Genomic DNA, 21,381 nt, shown 5'->3' on the forward strand with positions numbered 1-21,381 from the left:
CAAATAAGAAAGAGGACTGAAGAGAAGGGGATGCAAGAGATTGAGAGAAAAAGGAAAGAATGATGGAAACAGAAGGAAAACATCAATAGGTAGTTTACCAGGAACCATACAAATGAAGACAGTAAAAAATGAGCAAGTATTCATCTACTATTCCATTTCAGTGAGATGCTAAATTCCTCAAGGTCAGCTGAGAGCCCAGCTGGAATTTTGCCAAATCTATAAATTCTGCAAACCAGTGATCCTTGCTTCCCTCTATTTTTATGTACCCTGATAACATTATTATGCCTCAGGTACATTTTGTAATCATGGCTGGGCTTCGCGAACGAAGATTTGGGAAGGCTCTAACCATATTTGTTACAGATATTTTGTAAACATTTTAGTTAATTAATCTAATACACAAAACACTGTAATACTGTCCTGTTGGAAGACAACCCCACTCTGATTTATACAGAGTGCAACTCATAGTTAGGAATTTCGGTAACTTAAACTTCCTCCCACCAGCACATGCAAATGACTGCAAGTACTGACAAGAGCTGGATTCTGGCACCCATCATATCCCTGAAATCACTCATGCACCCGTCATAAGATTGAGCAAAACGCTGTCTTGGAGAGCTGACTTACCTCCTAGTTTTCTGCCTCATGAGAACTGCACAGTGAACAAATCCTTTACGTATTTCTTTCGGTTTACCAAACACAGCAGATTTAAAAAAAAAAAAAAAAAAGAAAAGAAAAAAAGTCGTAAGGACAGGCCTAAGAGAAACTAGGTAAATCAGGTGATGGTGGTAAAGAGAGGTGGTGGAAATTAAGACATCTGAGTTTTTATTCCTTCTTCTGTTACTGACTTTTGTGATTATTACAGAGGCAGTTAATCAGCTTCGTTTTTTTCCAGTCTCTAAAACAGTACTAACTGCTGATAATAGAGGTGTTTAGGGATTAAATATCTGAGGTTTTCATGTAATTGTGTGAAATATACTTCACAATATATGACTCTCTAAAGCCTCATTTTCCAATACCTTGTACCTTGTGCCAGATGTTTATACCAGTGTCTCGTGACTGCAAACTGCACATAAAATACTACGTTTCTGTGGGGTTTATGGTTTATATTAATTTTCAACCAATTGGGAGTCACAGATTGCTTCCACAGGACACCTAATTTATTGCTGTATTAAAACCTCCCTAGACAAGGTGTTAATATATTTACTACCCTTACCATTGGGAAGTTTTTTGCTAATAGGTAACAGCAATCTTTCTTGTTGCAAATAAAGCACTTCTTATCTTCATATCCACTGGGGACTTCGAGATCCAGCTTGTTTCCTTTGTTTTTGCCTAAGACTTCAATGGCTTTGACTCCCACCACTAAGTTTCCCCGCCGTTTTCTCTTCTTTAGAATGACCTCTAGCTCTTTCAGACTTTATCTTGCGCCTTATTCCTTTCCGACGACCCTTTTTGCTCCCTCCCGGAGTATGCTGCCCTGCTTCTGCTTTCAAGAAGCCCCCCTTGCAGGGCAGTGCTCCAGCGCTCAGCCCGGTCCCCCTCCGGCCATACAACCCTCGCAGGTGGACAATTGCAGGCGCCCCGCGGGAGCCTCACGACGCACGCCGGCCATTTCAGAAACAGCTGTAATTATTAACACTCTCTATAGTGGTAGCTCTCTTATTCTGCAAAGTGCTTTCAAAGGCTGCTATCGCCTACTAACAGTGACGGGCTCTTGCAGGCGCGGGTCCGTGCCCGCCCCTCACTCTGCAACGCCGCACTCGGGCTCTCCCAGCGGCGGCGGTGCCGGGTCAGGGCCAGCGCAGGGGCAAGGGACAGTGACAGTGGCAGGGGCAGGGCCGGGGCAGGACCGGCCCCCTCCTACCGCCTCCCCGGCTTCCTCCCGGCCCCGCCTGTTGATGTTTCACTTTGTTTTAATTCCCGGGTCGCAAGATGGAGGCGGCGCTGAGACGTCGGGAGTTGTTGCTGTTGCTGCTGTCGCTGCTGCTGCCGCCGCCGCTGCCGCTGGCCACCGCGCTGCTGGGCCCGGCCGCGCCGCTGGGACAGGTACCGCCGGGGCCACTCCCTGCCCCGTCTCCCTTCCTTCCCCTCTCCCTGTCCCTCTCCCTTCCCTTTTCCTTCTCCCTACCCCCCTCCCTCTTTCTGCCCCCCTCCCTCTCCATGCTCCCGTCCCTCTCCCTCCCAGGGGTGAGCCCGACGCTGCCGCGGGGCGACAGAGTTCGCCCCCCTCCTTTTAATGGTTCATTTGTATAGGATTTGGTGTGCCGAAACAAATAGCTGACAGGTCGAGGAGGGAGATAGTTACTTCTGTGCGATGTAGGTTCTTTTGTTGTATTTTCATGCTTGTCCGCCCACACCTTGGTAGTTCAGTGCTGTAGCAGTACGCGGCGCGTTAGGTCCGCGTTTGTTCCTAGTGGTTTCTGTACTCTTGAACCAAGAAAAAGGCTTTGATGTACTGGTGTGTATCTATCTACCTATATACAAATATATTCGTACAGCGCTCTCTGTTTTTCTGTTCCAATATCTATGCTGTATCTTGGTGACACTAGTTTTAAATTTATTGGCTCTTTAAAGGGTGGAAAGGGTATTTTGGGTATTACTTGGGAAACCTTTTCAGTGCGAATAAAAGGATGTGCCACAGGATCAGGTGAGCTTTGACCTCTAGAATTACAGAAGAAAACTGGGTACTTCTGCCTGTAGTTGAATCATGTCCAGATACATCCTCTAATTGTTGTAACTGTGAAACTCAAAAGTGTGAGATCTCAAAGAGGGAAGAATTGTCTGGGGTTTGTAGTCACTTATTTAGCCAATGCAAATTTGCAGTTACGTAAGTAAATTTATTATGGCTTTTTTTCCCTCCAGAGTAATTTATTTGTTAATTTAATTTACGTAATTTAAGTTTCCAAGAAAGCCTGACAGAAGCCCTGCGCTGGCACATCCTGTGTTGCAAAGCAGAATTCCTGGCCTTACTTCCTGGCCTTGCTTCTCTGTATGAACTTTTGAAGAGACATTTTTAGCCCTGATTTCAAAATGGGGATCTAGATCTTCAGACACCTATAAAAAGGGCATGGATGCTTGAAATCACATGTGCAAAAGACAGCAGGGCGAGCTCAGTCCATGTCTACTTTGCTTATCCCTCAGAGAAGGGGAGTGCTAGCTTGAATTTGCCAAAAGACACGTGAAGTGACAATGTAATATAGACCTGTGCTCTTGCTTACTTCCACCTAGAAACTTCTACACCAAAACTTCCAGTTTAGCAGCACTGAAGTTGTTTGTAACAGCTGGCAGTTGTATAAGATGTGGAGACACCTTTGTGTGTGCTGTCTTTGGATCTGAAAGCCTGAGCGTGCCACAAGGGTGCCAGGGTGGTCCCACAGAAGGCAACTTGGGGTCAGAAGTAGAATAGGTATGTTTTAGGGTGCTAATAGGACTTGACTTTGTAACTGGGCTGCTTTAGTAACTGCTTTGACTTAGTAACTTAGTAACTGCTTTATGGGCACAGCTACACTGTTTGTGGGGTTGAGTTTGTCCATTTGTGCAGTACTGCTCAGGTGGTCTTGTCAGCTCAGTTTTTGTTAGTTGGAAGTGTCTGCACTCTTAGCTTTATACTGGTGAGGTGGCATAAGTATATGCAGAAAATCTCTTAAAAGAATCAAAAAGGGAACATATAAATTTCTACTTTAGTATTTTTTTCTTTTTAAGTCTTAAAAAAAAAACCCTTGCATTTTCTCCTGCACTATTTCGTTTTGTACATACAGGATCACTTCTGATGTGAAAGGAACAATGTGTCTTGAGAAAGTTTTGAGTAGTATAGTTGATATTTTTTGAGCATGAGCTGGTTTATGGTGGCCTGATAGGAACAGAAGTGCCTAGGCAGTGGGAATAGGCAGAGGGGGAATGCCATGCTGTGAGGCTGCCTTCAGAAGCCACAAGCTTAATGATAGTGGGTGCTGGGGTCAGAATAACTGTATTTTCCTCAGAATGGCGTGGGACAGCAGACTGGTTGGGAGAAGGCAGAATCAACATGTTCAGCTTTGCTTTGACTCGATACCACAACTGTGCTCTAAATTCTGTGAGCCCGCTGGACTCACACTATTGACAGCTTCACATTTTGTAGTTCTTCTAGATGGGATTAAAGTCTGCCTCCTTACTGATGGTGATGGGGTTACAGAAACCATAGTGGAAAGACTGGGGAAAAACTTTGAACCTTTGGAATAGTATTTTGTAAGGCTGAAATGCTTTTCTTCAGCTCTGGAATGTGAACGCCTCCATTGTTGTGCAATACTTGTAATTTCTTAAATAAGCTGTTTTGAAATCTGGACTTTTTTTTAAACATTAGCATGTCTGTTTTGATTTTCCTTTCTCCTCATGAACTGGATTACAGATAGATTAATTTTAGATGAAGTTTGGGTGGTTTGTTTTGTTTTGATTTTTTTCTTAAAAAAAAAAAAGGCAGGGAATGATGCAATAAGACAACTGACCTTCACATTAAAGTAACATTTCTGGTGCAAGGTTTGGTCTATAGAGTATTTTTTTAATGTGTTGATAGGAACTGGCTAAAAGCACGGTATGCTAAATGCTATCGCTATGTTGTTTACTTTGTTTACTTCTCGATAATTTAGGCTAGCGAAGTTCTTTATAAATGGCATACTTGCCTACCAGACTTTTTTATTTTTAGTTCAGTTCAGTTGCCTGGAAAAAAAATTGTTTTCGTATTATTTGTTGGCTGTAAGAAACATCTGTGTGGATGGATAATTTCAGAACACAAGAAAATAATCTTCACTACATCAACCATTTGATGCAGGGAGTGTAGTGTATTTTTATCAAAGAAGAACTTTGTTAATAGTGACATGCTGAAATGTTTCTTGCATTCCTTTATGCCAGTTTCTCTATTAAAAGCCTAGCACAAGTTCTGAACGTTATGCCTAAAAGAGCTGACAAAATCTTCCTATGTGTATTTGATTAAATTAAAGCACAGTATGATGCAACCGTGTCTCAGTGTGTGAGTATGAGTATTCACCTGTAAAACTCCTGATAAAATATTCATAGTATGAGGGAGAATACAAAGGCAATTCATTCTAGTAACATATGTAGGGCAAAGGAAAGGATAAGCAGTGTTATACTAAGAGTCATCATTAAGCAAGGAAGGAATATGTGTGCTTGTTCAGAAAAGCAACATAAAGCAATGGCATCATGTTAGATTTTTTTTTTATTATTAACAAAGATAGTTCAGCTTTAGTTAGTTACGAAAATAATGGATTTAGTTATCTTGCCCTAAAGACTGTCAGGCAGCTTAATAATGCCAAACCCTAACGGAGAAGATTTTGTACTAAAATTTTGTAAAATGTGAAGGACTAATTATCATCCTGCAAACTTGTCAAGTCTAACTTGTCATGTCAAACTTGTACCATGACTGGTTTTTAACTCAGTTATGCTTGATTGCAGTTAAGAATCATCCTAGCTCTGTTTTGAGTCTGATGAAAGAATTATGTGAAGCATGGATCACGGAGCTCTGGATTGCAAATATATAGTTACACTATTTGGAGCCAGTTGTCCATACGAGTGCCAGGACTCAAATGGCATGAGTGTGTATGGTAGTTTGTTTGTCTGTTCGAACGCTTTTTTTGCCATAATCTCTTCTTAAATTTAGAAACAGGTTATTAGTTTTGTCTATTTCTTATCTATTTGGCAAGATAAGAGCCCACCTTCATTGGACTTTGTATTTTCCTATCACAAACAGGATATCCCAGTAGTGCCTGTGTAATGGCTGCGAGGGGATTGTCTGCCTTTCAAGTCTCTGTACAGCTGGCCATCTTGCAAGGCATTGTGCCATCTGTTCCTAGTGCTGCCCACTCCGCTTCCCACAGACCTCCTAGTGCAGAAAGAGCCTTGTTGGGAGAGCCTCAATAGAGAACAGCTGTGCTTTAAGTGGGCTGGCCCATAGCAGCTGAATGGGGTTTAAGTGACTGATGCAGTTGTATAGGGCTTAACAGTTACCCTGTACTGGGAGAAACTGTACAGTGCATCGGGTACTCACTGCCTGTGGAAGAGGTTTTTCCATGATTCATTAATCAGAGCTGTTTGAAGTTCATGCAGAATTAGACCCATCAGCTTTGTCATGTGCAACATTTTTTCATAAAAGAGCAAGATTAGGTGAAATGTTCTCTGTACATTTCTGTGTGGTGTTTAATATGGGGAGTCTTTGAGAATTAATGAATATTCCCTTTTAACTTATGCCAGATGCTTTGTATTCTTTGCTGCCATCTTTTCCTTATCCTGTTCTTCTGCTGCTACTGCAATTATACTGCCTCAGTTAACACTCCTGAGTTCCGTTGCAGCACATGCTGAAAGAATTAGAAAATTATCAGTACCTGCTTATCTCTATTCACTAGTTCACTGCAATATATGTCATCACACTCACTGCTGTTGCCTAGCTGTCTTTTAGAACATAATGACATACATTTGTGGTAGCAGTGCTGTCCTCTTTACAGGTTCTGTGGCTGTTACCACTGTAAATATCACTGTTGGAGCACTAAAACAGGGATGAGAAATTGTAGGAAAACTCAGGAGACACATTTACATCCTATGAGAGCATTAAGAGTTATAGGGACCTTTTTAGTGCAGATTGGAGTTTTGTGTGAAGGCATTTGCCAGTACAGGAAGGGATAAGGGGCTGTGAAGTATGGAACGGGTATCAGTGTTAAGCTGAAAGCACAACCTGATTCCTGCAGACCTGAATTACTTCTTGGGGTTGTCCTTTGATTCTGACCCTGTCAAAGTGCAGCTTTCTCAAATATTCCAACAAATTCAGAACCTTTTAAGTTTCAGGACTGTCTGAAATTATGTGAATCTTCATGATATTGTTAATACTGAAAAGTGTATTGTAAGTTATACAAAGAAGTTTTACACTCATAGTTCAGGCTTCTCCAGAACTTGATGGTGCCATATTATGGATTACTGCAGAGGACCTGTGTCCTGTTCTCAATGACTTTGTTACTACAGGATTGGCTTGCTATGCTTTTGATACCCAAAATAAAGGATGTGGGGTTATTTACCTTTCTTAGTACTGAAGTACATGGTACAAGACGTATCTATAAAGCACTATAAAACACCTTCTCCTTCCCCTCCCCCAAGTAGAGAGTTTTATTATGGTAATATAAAAAAAATTTCTCTGTTGAAATGAAAGGATGTTTTGTAAGTCTGACTCTTCTGCTCTAGGATTGGAAAGATGAATACTGAATTATCACTGGAGCACTTTTTAGCAAGTATGGCTTGTCAGGCCAGGGATTTCATCATGAAAGGCTGGTACAAGACCTATTGGCCTGCCAGGTCTGTGTCCTTCCCACTTTAGTAAAAGTAAGCATAAACAAGGTATGGCTCTTGAGGCTTGAGCGCTGCTGTGGATGAAAGTGGATCAGCTGGGATGGTGCACTGCTCTCCTGGGAGCTGCTTGCAATAGTGCCTTCCTTTCCCCCAGCTCTCCTGCCTGGCTTTTCATTGCACTTGGCATGTATCCTGTGGTTCTTGCCCTCCTGTAGATTTTGGTATGGGGTGTGTAGGATCAGGAAGACTGCCTACAGCAGGACCTGTTGAGTTTTAGGTGTGGCACTGCAGGAGAGGCCAGTGGGAAGCTGTGGGAAGACAGCAGTGAGGAACTTGCTTCAAGGAAGGGTTAAGTGAGCTGGAGGCTTTAGCATAAAATCAGGAAGAGTGAGTTGAAGTACAGTTATTTTCCTTGGGAAGATATTATGAAGAGTAGTGAACAACCTATTCATTAATTGCAGCAAGGAAGCTTCAGATTAGATACTGAAAAAACTTTTAATATTAAAGGTAGCTGAGTAGTGGAGTAAAGTGTTGAGGAGAGTGTGAAATTTTTGAATGTCATTGGAGAGCTTTAGGAATACATCTATTGGGAGTGACATAGACGCAGCTGATTCTGACTCTGGAAAAGTTTGCTGTCCTCTGGTCCTTGAGATGTTACTGTATCAGATCAGGAAGGTTTGGAGCAAGAGCAATTGAAACTAATTTTTTAGCACCAAAACCTTGAGATCTATTTGAAATATTTCTTAGCAAGACTGGCATCAAGTCTTGTGAGACTGCTTAGTGAAGAGGCAAAACAAGAACATATGACAGCTCAGGAGAATGGAGGTACAGAATATGGGAAGGTATCTAGAATTTGTTGGATCTGGATGTGAACAGACTGGTCTTGGGAATGGCAAGAATATGAGTTCTCTGTTGCATGTGAACACAAAATTGCAAGAATAATGGTGTAGCTGCTGTAGCAGAGTATTAATAATTTCTTTAAGTTATTGAAGAGCTTTATGAACCTGTGCCATTCAAGAGATGCATTGCCATCTGCTGAGATGATGGTGAGGGCGGACATCTCTCAAGGAGATGCCGCAAGGACAGGCAGACCATGCAGCAGAGCCAATCCAACAGTCTGTGGCCATCAGAACAATTAGCCTGACTCCCTTCTCCCAGCTGCATTCTTGGATCTCTTGTGCTTGTCTGGCTCTTCCTTGCTTGTTCAAAAGACAGAAAAAATAGTCTGTCAAAAAAGGGAAAGTTTTTGTGCTGATTTAATGACCTAGACTGGCTCACTGACTTGGCATAAATGAGAGGGAAGGATAATATGCAGGAGAGATCTGCACTCTCAGTGGCAGAAGCAGCAAGCGGTTAAACCGTCTTATTTGTCTGCATGTTATGTTCTAATTTTTGTAACTTTGACAGCATGGAAATGATCCACTGAACTATTTAATTTCTTAAACATGTAATATGCTCTTCAAGTGCAAGTTGGATACTAGGGGAACAGAATTGACAGCTGTTTTTCAGGAAATTAATCATTGTGTGCATAGCTCACTTTGTACATTTAACAGTCAGTTGATGAGCGTATCTATCTTGCTTCATACCCTTCATTTTCAAAGAAAGCATTTGATTCAAATAAAAAAAAAGTAGGAGGGGATTTTCCTATTTTTCCCCACTCATTTCCTTTTTCTTATAATCTGTTAGTTCCTTCGTAGATGTTGAAAAAAGATTGCAAAATACTTCCTGTATAAAAGCCCTCAGATTTCACTTGAGGCTTAAAAAATTAATTACTTTTAAAACTGCCTGGAAAATCAGTCATTTGTGCCCTTTGAATTCCCAGAAAATAGAAGAACCTAGGAAGTAATGACACAAAGTTTTGGTAATCTGTTAAACAGTTTGCGGGTATAAAAGATGTACAGCTGTGAATGCTAAGAACTAAATGAGCTAAAAGTTTGGTGGATTTTTATTTTATTATTAATATACAGAATTCTTAAAACATGACAAGAAAATAAGTGGTTCAGAGAAATTACAGATGGCAGAATAGAATACATCCTATGATTATACTATTAATCTAGTTTATATTTTCAGTTATATAATTCCAGTTCTCTAAGGAATTTGGTAATTTTCATTTACTTTGAATAGCTGGGATTTAAGTTTTGAAGAAAAGTCAATGTAAAAACCTGTTTCCTAGAAAGGGCATTAAGGAAGAGATTTCTTTTTGGTCTTGGTGGCCAGGGAGTTTTCCTGCTGATAGGACAAATGTGTCTGAAGCATCACTTATGAGTCACTTCCAACCAAAAGCTTAACTGTGTTAGATTTTTAAGCTGTACTTTTCATAATGCCAGTTTTCTGCTGAATCAGATTTGGATGTTGTTTTTCAGTTTTTGACAGTCCTGGCTAACTGTCTATACTGTTGATCACCCATGGTTTTAAAGACTTTTTGACATTATACTTGCATTTCAGAAGCTCTCTTTTCATGAATTGGGACTGTATTATGCTAGGTACTGCATATTTTAAGTATTTTCTGGAAGAATATTTAGTGTTATATAAAAATCCCAAATGAAAAGCCTTTTTGTGTATTTATTTATTTAAAATTTTGAGCAAGCTGAATTTTTTATTGAGACTTATTTTTAGCTGTTGGGTGTGAAACCATGACTGAAACACAGAGCTGAAGAAGATACTGAAGGTATGGAGAGGTTTTCTAGAGGAAAATGAAATGCAGTTAGAATCACTTAAGGCTCCCAAAAGGCAAATAGGGAGCTTAACATTATTTTTGAAGAGGTGACTCAGGAAAGCTCTGTGGCAGTCATTACTTTTGGCCATGTGCAAGAGAGATTTGACTTTTGCATGCAGTGTTTTTGAGGGGCAGACCTGGGAGAGTTAAGGTCCCATCAGCAAAACAGCCCCTGAAATTACAAGAGGGAAATGAGAGGACAGAATGAGTGAGTCAATAAATTACAGCAACTGGGGTTTGAAAGAAAGAAGCAAATCCCCACTGGATGTGGGTTTGAGGAGTCCTGTGTGGCATAATTTGGGAATGATAACCAAAAAAAGAAACAGGATTACTGCTAAAACTGACACAAATGAATATTCTTTACAATAGGCTAGCATGCATTAAATTAGAGTTCACTTTGAAGACTGAGTGCTTAAAAAACATTTACAGAGAAACTGATTTTTACCTTTTATTGTCTGTTATTTTTTAGCTGAGAGGCTTCTTTTCCATTATATCCTTGTGAAATAAGTGATTATTATTATTTTATCCTTATTAAAGAACCCCGGGCTATACAGTGGGGGATGCAGATGTCATTCTTTCTCATCAATCCTCTTTATTAAAAAGTGGTGGGGAAAAAAACAAACCAACCCTTACATGAAACAAGTAAGAATACTCCTGTTTCTTCTGTCTGCTGCATAGAAAGCCTGGGGATGTGCTTTGTGTATTGTAGGTAGTCATTCTGTCAGGATAATGCATGAGAGTTGCCCGTGCCCTGCAGTGGTTTATGTGCTTCCTCAAACTTATGTCTCTTCTCAATGTTTTGTTCCAGGAAATGGTCCGAGTGGGTGTTACAATGTTGCAAGCCAACGGAGACCTTCACAAAGGACAGGTTTGTCTGGTTTTTCTCTTTATTCAGAGAATTAATATGTAGTGAAACAAAGTCTGCATGTGGATGCAAATATGTCGTTTTGTCTGACGTAAGTCACTATAAAGTGTGTTCCTCTGAGTGCAGAATTGTAGGATAGGGCCAGGAACTGTATACTCATTCTGTCTGTCTTTCTTTCAGGTTCTTTTTAATATCACCTATATTAATGGACAGGTATATGTAAATGATTTTCCTATGAAAAGCGGGGTTGCCCACGTAACATGTCAAACAGTAATATGTGAGTATTCCCTTTTCCTTTTTTTGTTTTTATTTTCCTCCTTCCCCCTGTGTATTTGGCTTCCTGGTTATCTAGCAGTAACCAAGGCTTACAATGACTATGTGTTCTGTACTCTGCAAACCCAAGCATTGTAGAAACAAATAATTTCCCAAGGCAGGACAATACTGGTATTAAAATGGGCCTCAAGTCACATTTATGTGCTTATATGTAAATGGTCTAATCTGAAGTCCAGACTCCGCCTGTCTTTTAAAAAGAGTGTTTTGCAGGACAGGCTAGACAATGTAAACAGTAGGATGCGACTCCACCCTGCTAATGGCTGTGTCCCTAGGTTGGTTGGCATAAATCCAGAAGGAGATTCAATAACAAAAGTATGAATTGTTGTTAGGAAGATCTTTTAATGATCTCACTTCTGTGTCTAATGAACAAACAAGTTTCTGCTGGATAGGATATTATAGCACCAATACTGCAGTTTTGCTAGTGTCCTGCAGTGGTTAATGACTTTGAATTATCTTGAAACTTCTATTTTTCCACTGATTCAATGCTACGCTTTTTGTGAAAGACCAGCGAGTATTGTGATTTTTTTGGAGATACACAGGGTATACTGTATAATTAATTAAAAAGGACCAGAATGATCTCCTGATGGATCAAGTACAATCAATCTCTAGCATGATATCTGAGGTCATCATCATCAGACATTTACTTACAAAGTACTAACGCTTTTTCAAAGTGCTTCTCTGAGCCATGACTTTGTTGCTTTAACCGTTCTTTCCCAAGCACAGTTATCAATTTGACACTAATTCTTTTCTGGAGAGGGAGAGCAGTAATCAATTTCTCTTTTTCTGGGATAATTATGTTCCTATTGGTTCTGGTTTTTTCTATCCTAGGGTAGAAAGCTATGGCAAAATGTCATTTACCTGCAAAATAATTCACTCCAGAAAAAATAGATATGATTTTATTGACTGATTCTGAGAGCTCCTGAGCAGTCTCCTGTAGTTCCTATTAATTTCCCGAATCATATTTTTGTATTCAGTTATGAACGTGAATCTGAAACAGTGAGGGAAATACTGATTTGACCTGGGAGCTAGGAACCTGGAATTCTCTATCTCCGTGTTTGGGTCTGAGACCTCAGCATAGTACCTGGCTCTGTTACCTGTAACGTTTGTACTCTTTACTTGCTAAATCCTTCACAACAGATTCAAGTAGTGTTTGTAAAATGCTAAAGAAATATAGAAATAGGGGGGAAATACTCCTGAATGTATATAAAACCCAAACTTGAGCTTAATAGTCATGCTTTTGAATATTAGAGACAAAGTATTCTGAATGACATTGTTTTGACATCGTTGTCAGATCACACCTGACACCTATATCCCCACTTGAAGCTCCCATAAATGTCAATTTTGGAAACATATCTGTCATTCCTGTTGAATGGGGTGGTTGAATGGCCTGACACATGAAGGGCTGGGACTACAGGGAGTTTCAGCTACTTGAAATCTTAGAGGTCTTGGTTCTTCAATGTGTGCTCGCTGCTCTAAGACACAAAGCATTCAGCAACTAGGTTTGTGCTCTGGCTCATAACTATAGGGAACCCTTCTCTCCTTCTGCCACTTACTTTTGCAACAAAAGATATTGCTAAATAATGCCAAAAAGTATTTTTCTATATTTAAAATAGGCAAAATAACCTTTATGAGGACAGGGATTGTAGCACAGAAGTAATGAACACACTGAGTTGTTACTGTAAGACTAGTCCAGCCTTACCCCGTGTTACCTCACAGGCTCAGCACTGTAAGTGACATACACACACAGCACCAGTGGCTTAGCAATAGTCTCAGTTCATGTACCTTGTTATCTGCATGTTGGCAACATCTGCCACGTCCACTCTTCCGCTTCACCACCACTTCAGTTCTAGCGTGGCCTCACCTGTAGTACAGGTGTGGTACTTGGGAGGAGGATACAAAATCTATGCAGAAACAACTAGAGCAGGAAGCCAGTTCTGTGGGTACTTGTGGAATATTAGGCTGTTGAAATAGCTGAAAGCTTTTGGGCAGGAAGAGTTTGAGGGTCACCAGTCACATATGAAAACAGAGAGGGGGACAGACAAATATGTATGAGGGAACTGTCACTCATCTTGAGTAGTAGATACAGTGTGCCTGGAAAAGAGCACGTTAGTTTCTCTATTAAGAGGAAGGGGAATGTTATGCAAACCAAGATGTTTACACAGGTGGCTGGCTGGGCTGTGGCATTACTCTTATGAGTAATAGAAATAGAACGCAGCAATAGCCAAGCCAAAGAGCACAGCTTAACATGCTTCAATGCAAACCTCAAGGCAGGGATGCAACATTGTTTGCAAGCTCCCTCAGTCCAGGGGATCGTGCAGCTCTGCTGTGTTATATTATGAAACTTGCTCCATGTTTGATTTGGTGATATGCTGGTAAAAAAAATCATGGCATCTGTTTTACCTGTTGCCCAGATTACTACTGCTTATAATAGTTGTTATTGGAAGTGTTAAGGACATCAGCATAGTACAGACATCTGTACCACTGTTCTGGCATCTCTGGTGTGACGCTAGTGCTGCTGTGACTTTTCCGTTCAGGTGCTGCATGTGCATCTCTGTCAGAGTTGCAACTGTTTTCCCTGTGTACTGCTTTCTGATTGGGGTGGTTTCTCTTTGAAAGCTGTGATATTGTGTGTTAACAGTGGAGAACGGAAACTTGGATAACTCAGCAGATCAGCAGCGCCTGGGAACCGTCAGTGTTCGCATCATGGTTCACGAGTGGCCTTTGGCATCCAGTTCTGATTTGCAGCTGATTGTCGTTCAGGAGGAAGTGACAGAAATTGATGGAAAACAGGTAAAAGAAACCCCTGCTGCAATATTTGGGTTGTTTTTAACTTAAGAGAGGCAAGTAGTTACCAAGGATTGAAAGATTTACATGTATCTGTCTGGTGATTAGAGCACAAAGTATATAATTAATGTTAGATAGCACAGTATTGAAGGAGATAATAGCAAAGTTGGCAGTATAATAGTAGGTGTGTTTTGTGAGGAGACTTCAAGTTTTAATGCTTTTATTCATATTCTAATGATTAAGTGTATCACAACACATGCACCTATGCAAGCAAAGTCAGACTCACAAGCAAGACTTGATTTATAATATAATGTACAAAATAAACAAAAGGGGCATGGGCTTTTTTTGAGTCCTGAGGGCTTCCCCATTGTTATTCCAAGCTAACAAAGGGTTTCAAGCACATACCGAACAGCTTGCAGCAGCAAGCTCTTATGGCAGATGGGCTTGTGAAAGCCCACAACACCTGAGAGTTTAGCCTTAGAATATTTTGCATGTAAGATAAAATCCATGTTCATTATCAAGATTCAAATTGAGACAAAGAAACACCTCCCCGCCCAATTCTAACTGTGTCTGTACGAATACCAGTGAATGTGAGGGGTTACCGCTCCAGCTGAGATTGAAATGTGCAGAACTCTCAAAAATTGCCTGTAAGGTATAGTTAATTTACTAACCAAAGAGGATCTGTTGAAAAGATCGAGCTGCTGAAGCCAGCAACAGCATCATATTTTTGTTTCTGTACATGTCTGCATCCTATGTGTGGCCAGGCTTTTTTGAAGCTGGCTTATGTTCTGCTGCCTTTTTCTTTTTTTAAAGAAGAATACCATTGATCCTTAATTAATTGCATGCTCAGCAGGTAGTATTTTTTACAGCAATCTATATCATGTCAAAATTTTACTCTTTTAATGAAAAGCCCCATTGAGAGGTCTGTAGCTTTTCTAATGAGGTGTTTATCTCACTGGTAGGAGCCTAATATATCCTGCTTGATTCAGTTGTTATACAATAGTGGTGTTTGTATTTCAGATCGCAAACTAGACATCACAATGCATTTCAGATTTTCATAGAGACCTGGTAAAAACAACCAGAAGGCTAATGCTGTTTCCTTAATTGTTCCTTTAAGTCAAAAGCAGTCTCACATGAGCATGGTAGAGGGGCAGAATCCCCTCCCTTGCCCTACTGGCCACACTGCTCAGGATACTGTTGGCCTTCTGGGCTGCAAGCGCACATTGCTGGGTCATATGGAGCTTTTCATCCACAAACACCCCCAAGTCCTTCACCTGTGCTTGGGGTTGCCCTGACTCAAGTGCAGGACCTCGCACTTGGCCTTGTTGAACTTCATGAGGTTTACACAGGCCCCTCTCTCAAGCCTGTCCAGGTCTGCCTGGATGCCATCCCTTTCCTCTAGCATGTCATGCACCACACAGCTTGGTGTCATCAGCAGACTTGCTGAGGGTGCACTCAATCTCACTGTCTGTGTCGCTGACAAAGATGTTAAATGGCGCCAGTCCCAATACTGACCTTTGAGAACAACACCTGTCACTGCTCTGCATTTGGACATTGAGCCATTGACCACAACTCATTGAGTGTGGCCATACAGCCAATTCCTTATCCGGTGAGTGGTCCATCTGTCAAATCCATGTCTTCTAGTTTAGAGACAAGGCCGTCAAGCAGGACACCATCGAATGCTGTGATACTTTGCCTTCAGTTGTTGAAAAAAGAAACATTACTGTAAAAGCAGAAATCTCAGTCTTGCCTCAGCAACACTTTCAATGTTCACAAGTGCTTTCACTATATACTTTAGTTTTCCATGTCCTAAAACGCCTCCCTGAGAGAGGATAGTAATGAACTATGCAAGACTTGGTTACCAAGCCCATGGAGTGACTACCACGTGCTTTTGCAAGGAGAGAGAGACAGTCTGTTCAGCATATTTTCTAGTGTGACATAGTCTACAGAAGTGTGGTATGTAGAAACAAAGAATACTAATTCACGTTATAACAGCCCTGTCTCTACCTCTTAATGGCTTAGAGTTTTCTATGATGTATTGGTGTTCTCTTCCAGCCAGCTTCAGTCTTACTTTAAACGCAGTAATATCAACATGTTTGCATCTCTTGCAGGTTCAGCAAGAAGAAGTAACAGAAATAGATATTTTAGTAAAGGACCTGAGAGTACTCAGACATTCAAACTACACTGTCCCTTTGAAAGAGAGCATGCTGTATTCCATCCCAAGGGACAATGACATGTTATTTACACTGCCCAACCTCTCAGGAAAAGGTATCTCTCTCAGCTGCTACATAATATTTTCATCTGTAGCTGATGTATTGCTTTACAGGGGTAAAAGAGCATCATTATTCCCATGTTTTACATAGTGAAACAGTTTCTTCATTAACAGGAAAGCGTTTTATGTGGTTTGGTTTTTATTTTTTTAAACACTTAAATTCAACTCTTCTACATTCTAGGTATTTTGTTTGTTTGTTTTCAAATCTGTTCTCCTTTGAAGCACTTGATACTTGGCAGTCTGCAATCCAGACATCTGACAGGAATAAATTTTTCTCTCAGATCTATGATGGAAGTTTCTCTAAAGCTCCCCCTTCTTCCTGAGAATGAAAGAGAAAACTGTAGAGGAAATACCTGTCTGGGTCATTTCCAAACCAGGGAACAGTTTTATGTTATTAAACTTGAATATCTTAAATACAAGAGAAGTTATTTGATTCCTTAATCTTACTTCAGTTTTGTTTAATCAACAACTCTCAAGGATTTAATCAGAGGTGAATATTTTGATCTAGTTCATCGCTTTTTAATCTGATGACAGCTGAAATTTACAACTAAGGGCATAGCTAAAGGCAGCACTGTAACACTGCTTCTGCTTATCAAGTTCACTACTCAATTAAAAAAAAAGGTAGTCAGTCTTCTGTGTTCTTGGTGTGAATGTGTGAGAACCATACTATAAGTATAGATATACACCGTGTCTTTGTTTTCCTGAGGAGTGAGTCAAATAAAAAGAAAGATCTCCACTAAATCTGGCTTTTCTTCTTCAGATATTCAAGATCCACTGCAAACCACCAGTCAGTACCTCATCCGGCAAGTAGAGACTACAGTAGATGAAGAGACGTTACCTGGCAAGTTACCAGAGACCCCTCTTAGGGTAGAACCTCCATCTTCTTACAAGGTACTTTTGTTGTTTGTCTGCTTTTTTAATTATTAGTATATACACATTTAAAGAGAGCAAACTACTAACACCAATGGACCTCTAGGAACCTTAAAAAAACCTCTCAACCCCCCCAAAACTATCAAAATAACCAACCAACAAAAAAAACCCCTCTTCCGAAATTACCTTTTAGCAGTAACAAGCTGTTGGAATTGTTTACTCCAGTAGGAATCAAATGGGCTTTTAAATCCTGCAGTGTTCTGACCTCACAGATACTTCATGACAGTCAGTTGTGATATTTCCATTATACCAAGCTAAGCATTTATGACAATTTCAAATTTTGCTTAGCTTTAAATTACATCATTTTTTTCCTGACTCTATGAAAGTGCTTACCCCTCTGAGAGATGGACCATTGGTATCAGCTGCTGTGAGAAAGACAGTAACAGCCTTAGAAGTTTGAGTTTCAGCTTAGGTAAGGATGGGCTTGATGGCCTCCTCTGTGGCCAAAACAAACCTGCTGCTGAGACAGGAGGGCCAAAATAGTAGGCTGAAAGTTACAGAGAGGCTAGAGAAGGTGCTACCCCTCTCCTGGGCTGGCAGTAACCCTTTCACTGCTGTACACTGCCATGGTATCATAGCTGTCTATGGCCAAACAGCTGCCCCTGCGTCTTCTCTGTTCAAGTGTCTTTTATTTTCCAAAGTGGCCTCTCAGAGAACTCTGCTACAATGAGCAGAGAACTAAACCTTCACCTGTTCCAAACTTTGAAGAAGATCCAAGTCACCGGCCAATTCCATGCTGCTTTTATCTATTTTAAGGATACATAAATTAAGTAAAACTATCACCGTGTAACTACATGTATCACCAGTAGCTACAAAACCAGCGCATGCTTTGTTTTGCAGCCTGTCTTTTTACCTCTTTGACTGTAGGTGATGTGCCAGTGGGTGGAAGACTTGAGAAAAGGATTGTGCAGATTCTGGTTCCGATCTTTACCCATCTTGTTTAGTTTCATGGAAGTTGTTGTAGTTGGAATTGCTGGAGCAGCTCTTATTATCAAAGTCTTAAAGGTGATTCTCCCTTCCTGTGAAAACAAGTAAGTATTTTTTGCATATTTTTTTTTGGCTGTGGTGAAGGCAAAACATTAACAAAAAAAATTTGTCAAGAAGCAGCCCTGTTCTGTAGGAAGATGCTAGCAACAATTCAGTGAAAAAGCTACTGATAACTTTCCTTTCCAGGTGAACTTTTGACATATAAGCATTTCAGAGAAACATGGGAAAGTGTTTAATTGGAAATGTCTTTAGCTGAGCTGTCATACTGCCAAATTTTTATCAACTCTTCTAAGGACTACATTGTGAGACACTTTTAACATAGCTCCAAGAGAGGAGGGTAGAAGCTAGAGCTAAATAATTCCAACATCTCTATAGCTTTTCATACTCCTACTATGTTGGAGTTGTCGCAGTAGTTCTGAAAGGCCTCGAATTTGGCTTTGCAAATTTGCGTGGGAATTCTCCAAGGAGGACCTACCTCTGTAGGCAGCTTCCAAGCCATAGCGATTGGTGCTAGCATTGGTGGCAAAAGGTCATAAATAAAGCTGGTGGCCTGCAGATGGCTTTATTCACTCGGTGTGTTACCAGCTACACTAAGATTTTTCAGAAGAGCAAGTGCTCAGAACAAGGGCTGGAAAGATGAATTAGTAGCTGCAGGTAAGAAGTCAGTGTCTATTTAGTGCTGGAATGGGCAAGCATGTGTATTTTAAAGCTACCTAAGTCAGTTCTGGAAGACCTATCCCTTGGAACCATATGTTCTTTGAGAAGTGACTGACAGCATAGTGTGCTTTGTTAGCCACAACAAGCACAGCTGATGTCTTCTGATGCAGCTGATCTGCTGTGCTTCTGAAGGGCCCTGTGTGCAGTTAATTTATGTATCCACTCAGGAATATGAGTGGCATTAGTCCTTCTGAAAAAGCTAGAAAAATAGAGGGCTGGAAGATCAGGAAGGTTGGAAACTGCACTGACGAAAGAGACCATGCTTTTCCCTGACACTTCACACAGTGTGCTGTCAGATGGGAATGCTTCAGTTGTTAGAGCAGAAAAACTGAAGAAACACTTTGTACTTCCCAGAGGAGTAAGTAGCTTAACACTTCCACGTGTGACACTGAACTAAGTAGAACTAGGAAGAAAAACCTAATCCCAGCTAACTATTCAGCAAAGTGTCTCAGTGCCTGTCCATGGCAGAGGAGAGTACAGAGCAGAGGAACCAGCCTGCAGTAATTCCTCTTCCAACGGGAGAACATGGGGCTTGTGCATGGCTTGTCAGAACATTTAAAGAAATTGTGCCACTCCCTCCCCTTAAAAAAACAAAACCCAACCAACAACAAAAAGAAAAAACAAACAAAACCAACAAACCCCCACAACCTCAAAACCACACAGTTGTTTTCTTGCTACCTATGTAAAGTGTTCCCATAAAAAATGGTAAAGGTTTAAATCATGATTGCAAACCAGTAGGAATGAGCAGAAGATCTCATGTGGTGACTGACACAGTTGCAGATGTCAGGACCTCATCCCAAGTCTTTAACGCCATTCTATGGTACACTGATAAAACTACCTAGTCTTGGAGAATTAAATGTAGCTCCTGACAGCAGACAGTTTTAGGCTACTATGAAACTAAGCATATATAGAGTCTACACTGCTGACACTTCAGATGTAGAAACTGGGTGAAGGGAGCCCTCAGAAACCACAGCTAGTACATTTTGGAACCAGTTTTCATTCTAGCTTCATAAAAGAGGTATTATGAGGGTAATACTTGACACACTGATTTAAACTTAAGTTTGGGGAGTTAAAGAGTAAATCTAATTTTTAGAACACAGAATTGTTTTGTATATTGTTTTCTAATGCCAGGTAATCTTACCTTTCAGAGGCATCCTTCTTCTGGATCAAGTCAGCTTTGTACCTGTGACTACTATCAGCCTGCCTTCAGATCTTCCAGACAGGAAAAATAATTTAGATGAGAAAGCATGTACTTAATACTGTATTTACTTTGGAGTTACTGGTTTTTAAAAACACACTTTTAGTTGACCTGAAATTTGGCACTTGAGCTTAATACTTTGTTTGTCTCCTACTAAGAAAACTAAGTCAGTTGATTAATTGATAAAGGGCCACTCAGGCCGAGGCCCAAAGCTGACTTCCTTGTGCCTCTTCATAAAAGCAGCCTTTTCAGAATCTTCAAAACAGAGCAGCTTTCCACCCTGAGGGCTACCACTGGTTTTAGCTTCTGTGAAGTCACTTTTCCACACCTTGGACAGGATGCTCGCTGCCTTCATGCCCATAAATAAACCAGGTCAGTTGTCCTGACTAGCAAGATGATGAAATTCAGGGTGTCCTTAAGTCTGCAGAAAGCATTCTTCAGAAAAGAACTAGGGAGTATTGCAAACATCAGCTGTGCCAAAAGCCTAAGCAAAGCTGCCCAGCCTGGCTCAGGTCTCATAGGGTTGAGTGTGCCTTGCAAGGAAGATACCACTACGCAACATTTGTGTTACTCAAGAAATTTGACATTTTATATATGCAAAACAAAAATTAAAAAAGCAGATTTATATTTCAAGCACTTTACGTTTTTATGGTCCCTTCCATTCATAAAAATTGTTAGCAGTTGTAATTATAGTATGCTTTTTGTATCTGTGACAGCAATACTATGTGAAGTCCCAAAAGAAAAATGAAAATTCTATGGAATTGTACAGAAATACTGGCTTACTATTGCTAAGTAGGCCCACTCTGCCCATGCCAGTTTCTACTGTTAACATTTTTCAAATAAACATTTAAATTGTTTATTAAACTGTGTTCACTTTTGCATCTATAGTTATAAAGAACAGCAGTTTGCCAAACATGTTAGCTACGGGGTACTATTTGTTTTGTAGCTTTTCACTGTTCTTACTTAGAAAAATTGTTTGTCAGAAGAATGACTAGGAAAAAACTTCAGAGCCGTAACTATCTGGCACTAGACTGAGCACAGTTATCATCTGAGTGATCAGAATTACCCATGTGCAGCTGATTTCCCCCCCCCCCCCACCTGAAGGAAACATTATCACAAATGTAATGAGATCCAAGTTATTCAGATGCTGGTCCGTACAGCTGGTCTGTGACAGGAACAACTCACATTGTCTCCCTCAATTGACAGCACTGCAGTGATAGAAGGAACATTTCTAACACTGACTTGCCTTGCAAAAAACTAAA

The 21,381-nt window shown here is 40.5% G+C and overlaps 1 protein-coding gene across 1 annotated transcript; it reads left to right on the forward strand.

Annotated features, from left to right (window-relative positions):
- The first annotated feature begins 1,785 nt into the window (after positions 1-1,785).
- GINM1 (glycosylated integral membrane protein 1) lies at positions 1,786-20,983 on the forward strand. Its single transcript, XM_051811238.1, has 8 exons — positions 1,786-2,040; positions 10,842-10,901; positions 11,079-11,175; positions 13,870-14,021; positions 16,127-16,283; positions 17,048-17,178; positions 18,085-18,248; positions 20,070-20,983. Exons 1-8 carry the CDS (start codon positions 1,927-1,929, stop codon positions 20,176-20,178), a joined length of 984 nt encoding a protein of 327 aa, XP_051667198.1. The 5' UTR covers positions 1,786-1,926; the 3' UTR covers positions 20,179-20,983.
- The last annotated feature ends 398 nt before the right edge of the window (positions 20,984-21,381 follow it).

This window comes from Manacus candei, unplaced genomic scaffold, assembly GCF_025592945.1.
Source record: "Manacus candei isolate 608988 ecotype Guabito, Panama unplaced genomic scaffold, ASM2559294v1 h1tg000081l, whole genome shotgun sequence".
Classification (NCBI taxonomy): Eukaryota; Metazoa; Chordata; class Aves; order Passeriformes; family Pipridae; genus Manacus; species Manacus candei.

Excerpts from the sequence above, each read along its gene's own strand:
- GINM1 (XM_051811238.1), top strand. The coding sequence starts at position 1,927 with ATGGAGGCGGCGCTGAGACGTCGGGAGTTGTTGCTGTTGCTGCTGTCG. Across the intron at positions 16,284-17,047 it reads GCCCAACCTCTCAGGAAAAG|ATATTCAAGATCCACTGCAA; the intron begins GTATCTCTCTCA and ends TTTCTTCTTCAG. Across the intron at positions 18,249-20,069 it reads CTCCCTTCCTGTGAAAACAA|AGGCATCCTTCTTCTGGATC; the intron begins GTAAGTATTTTT and ends CTTACCTTTCAG.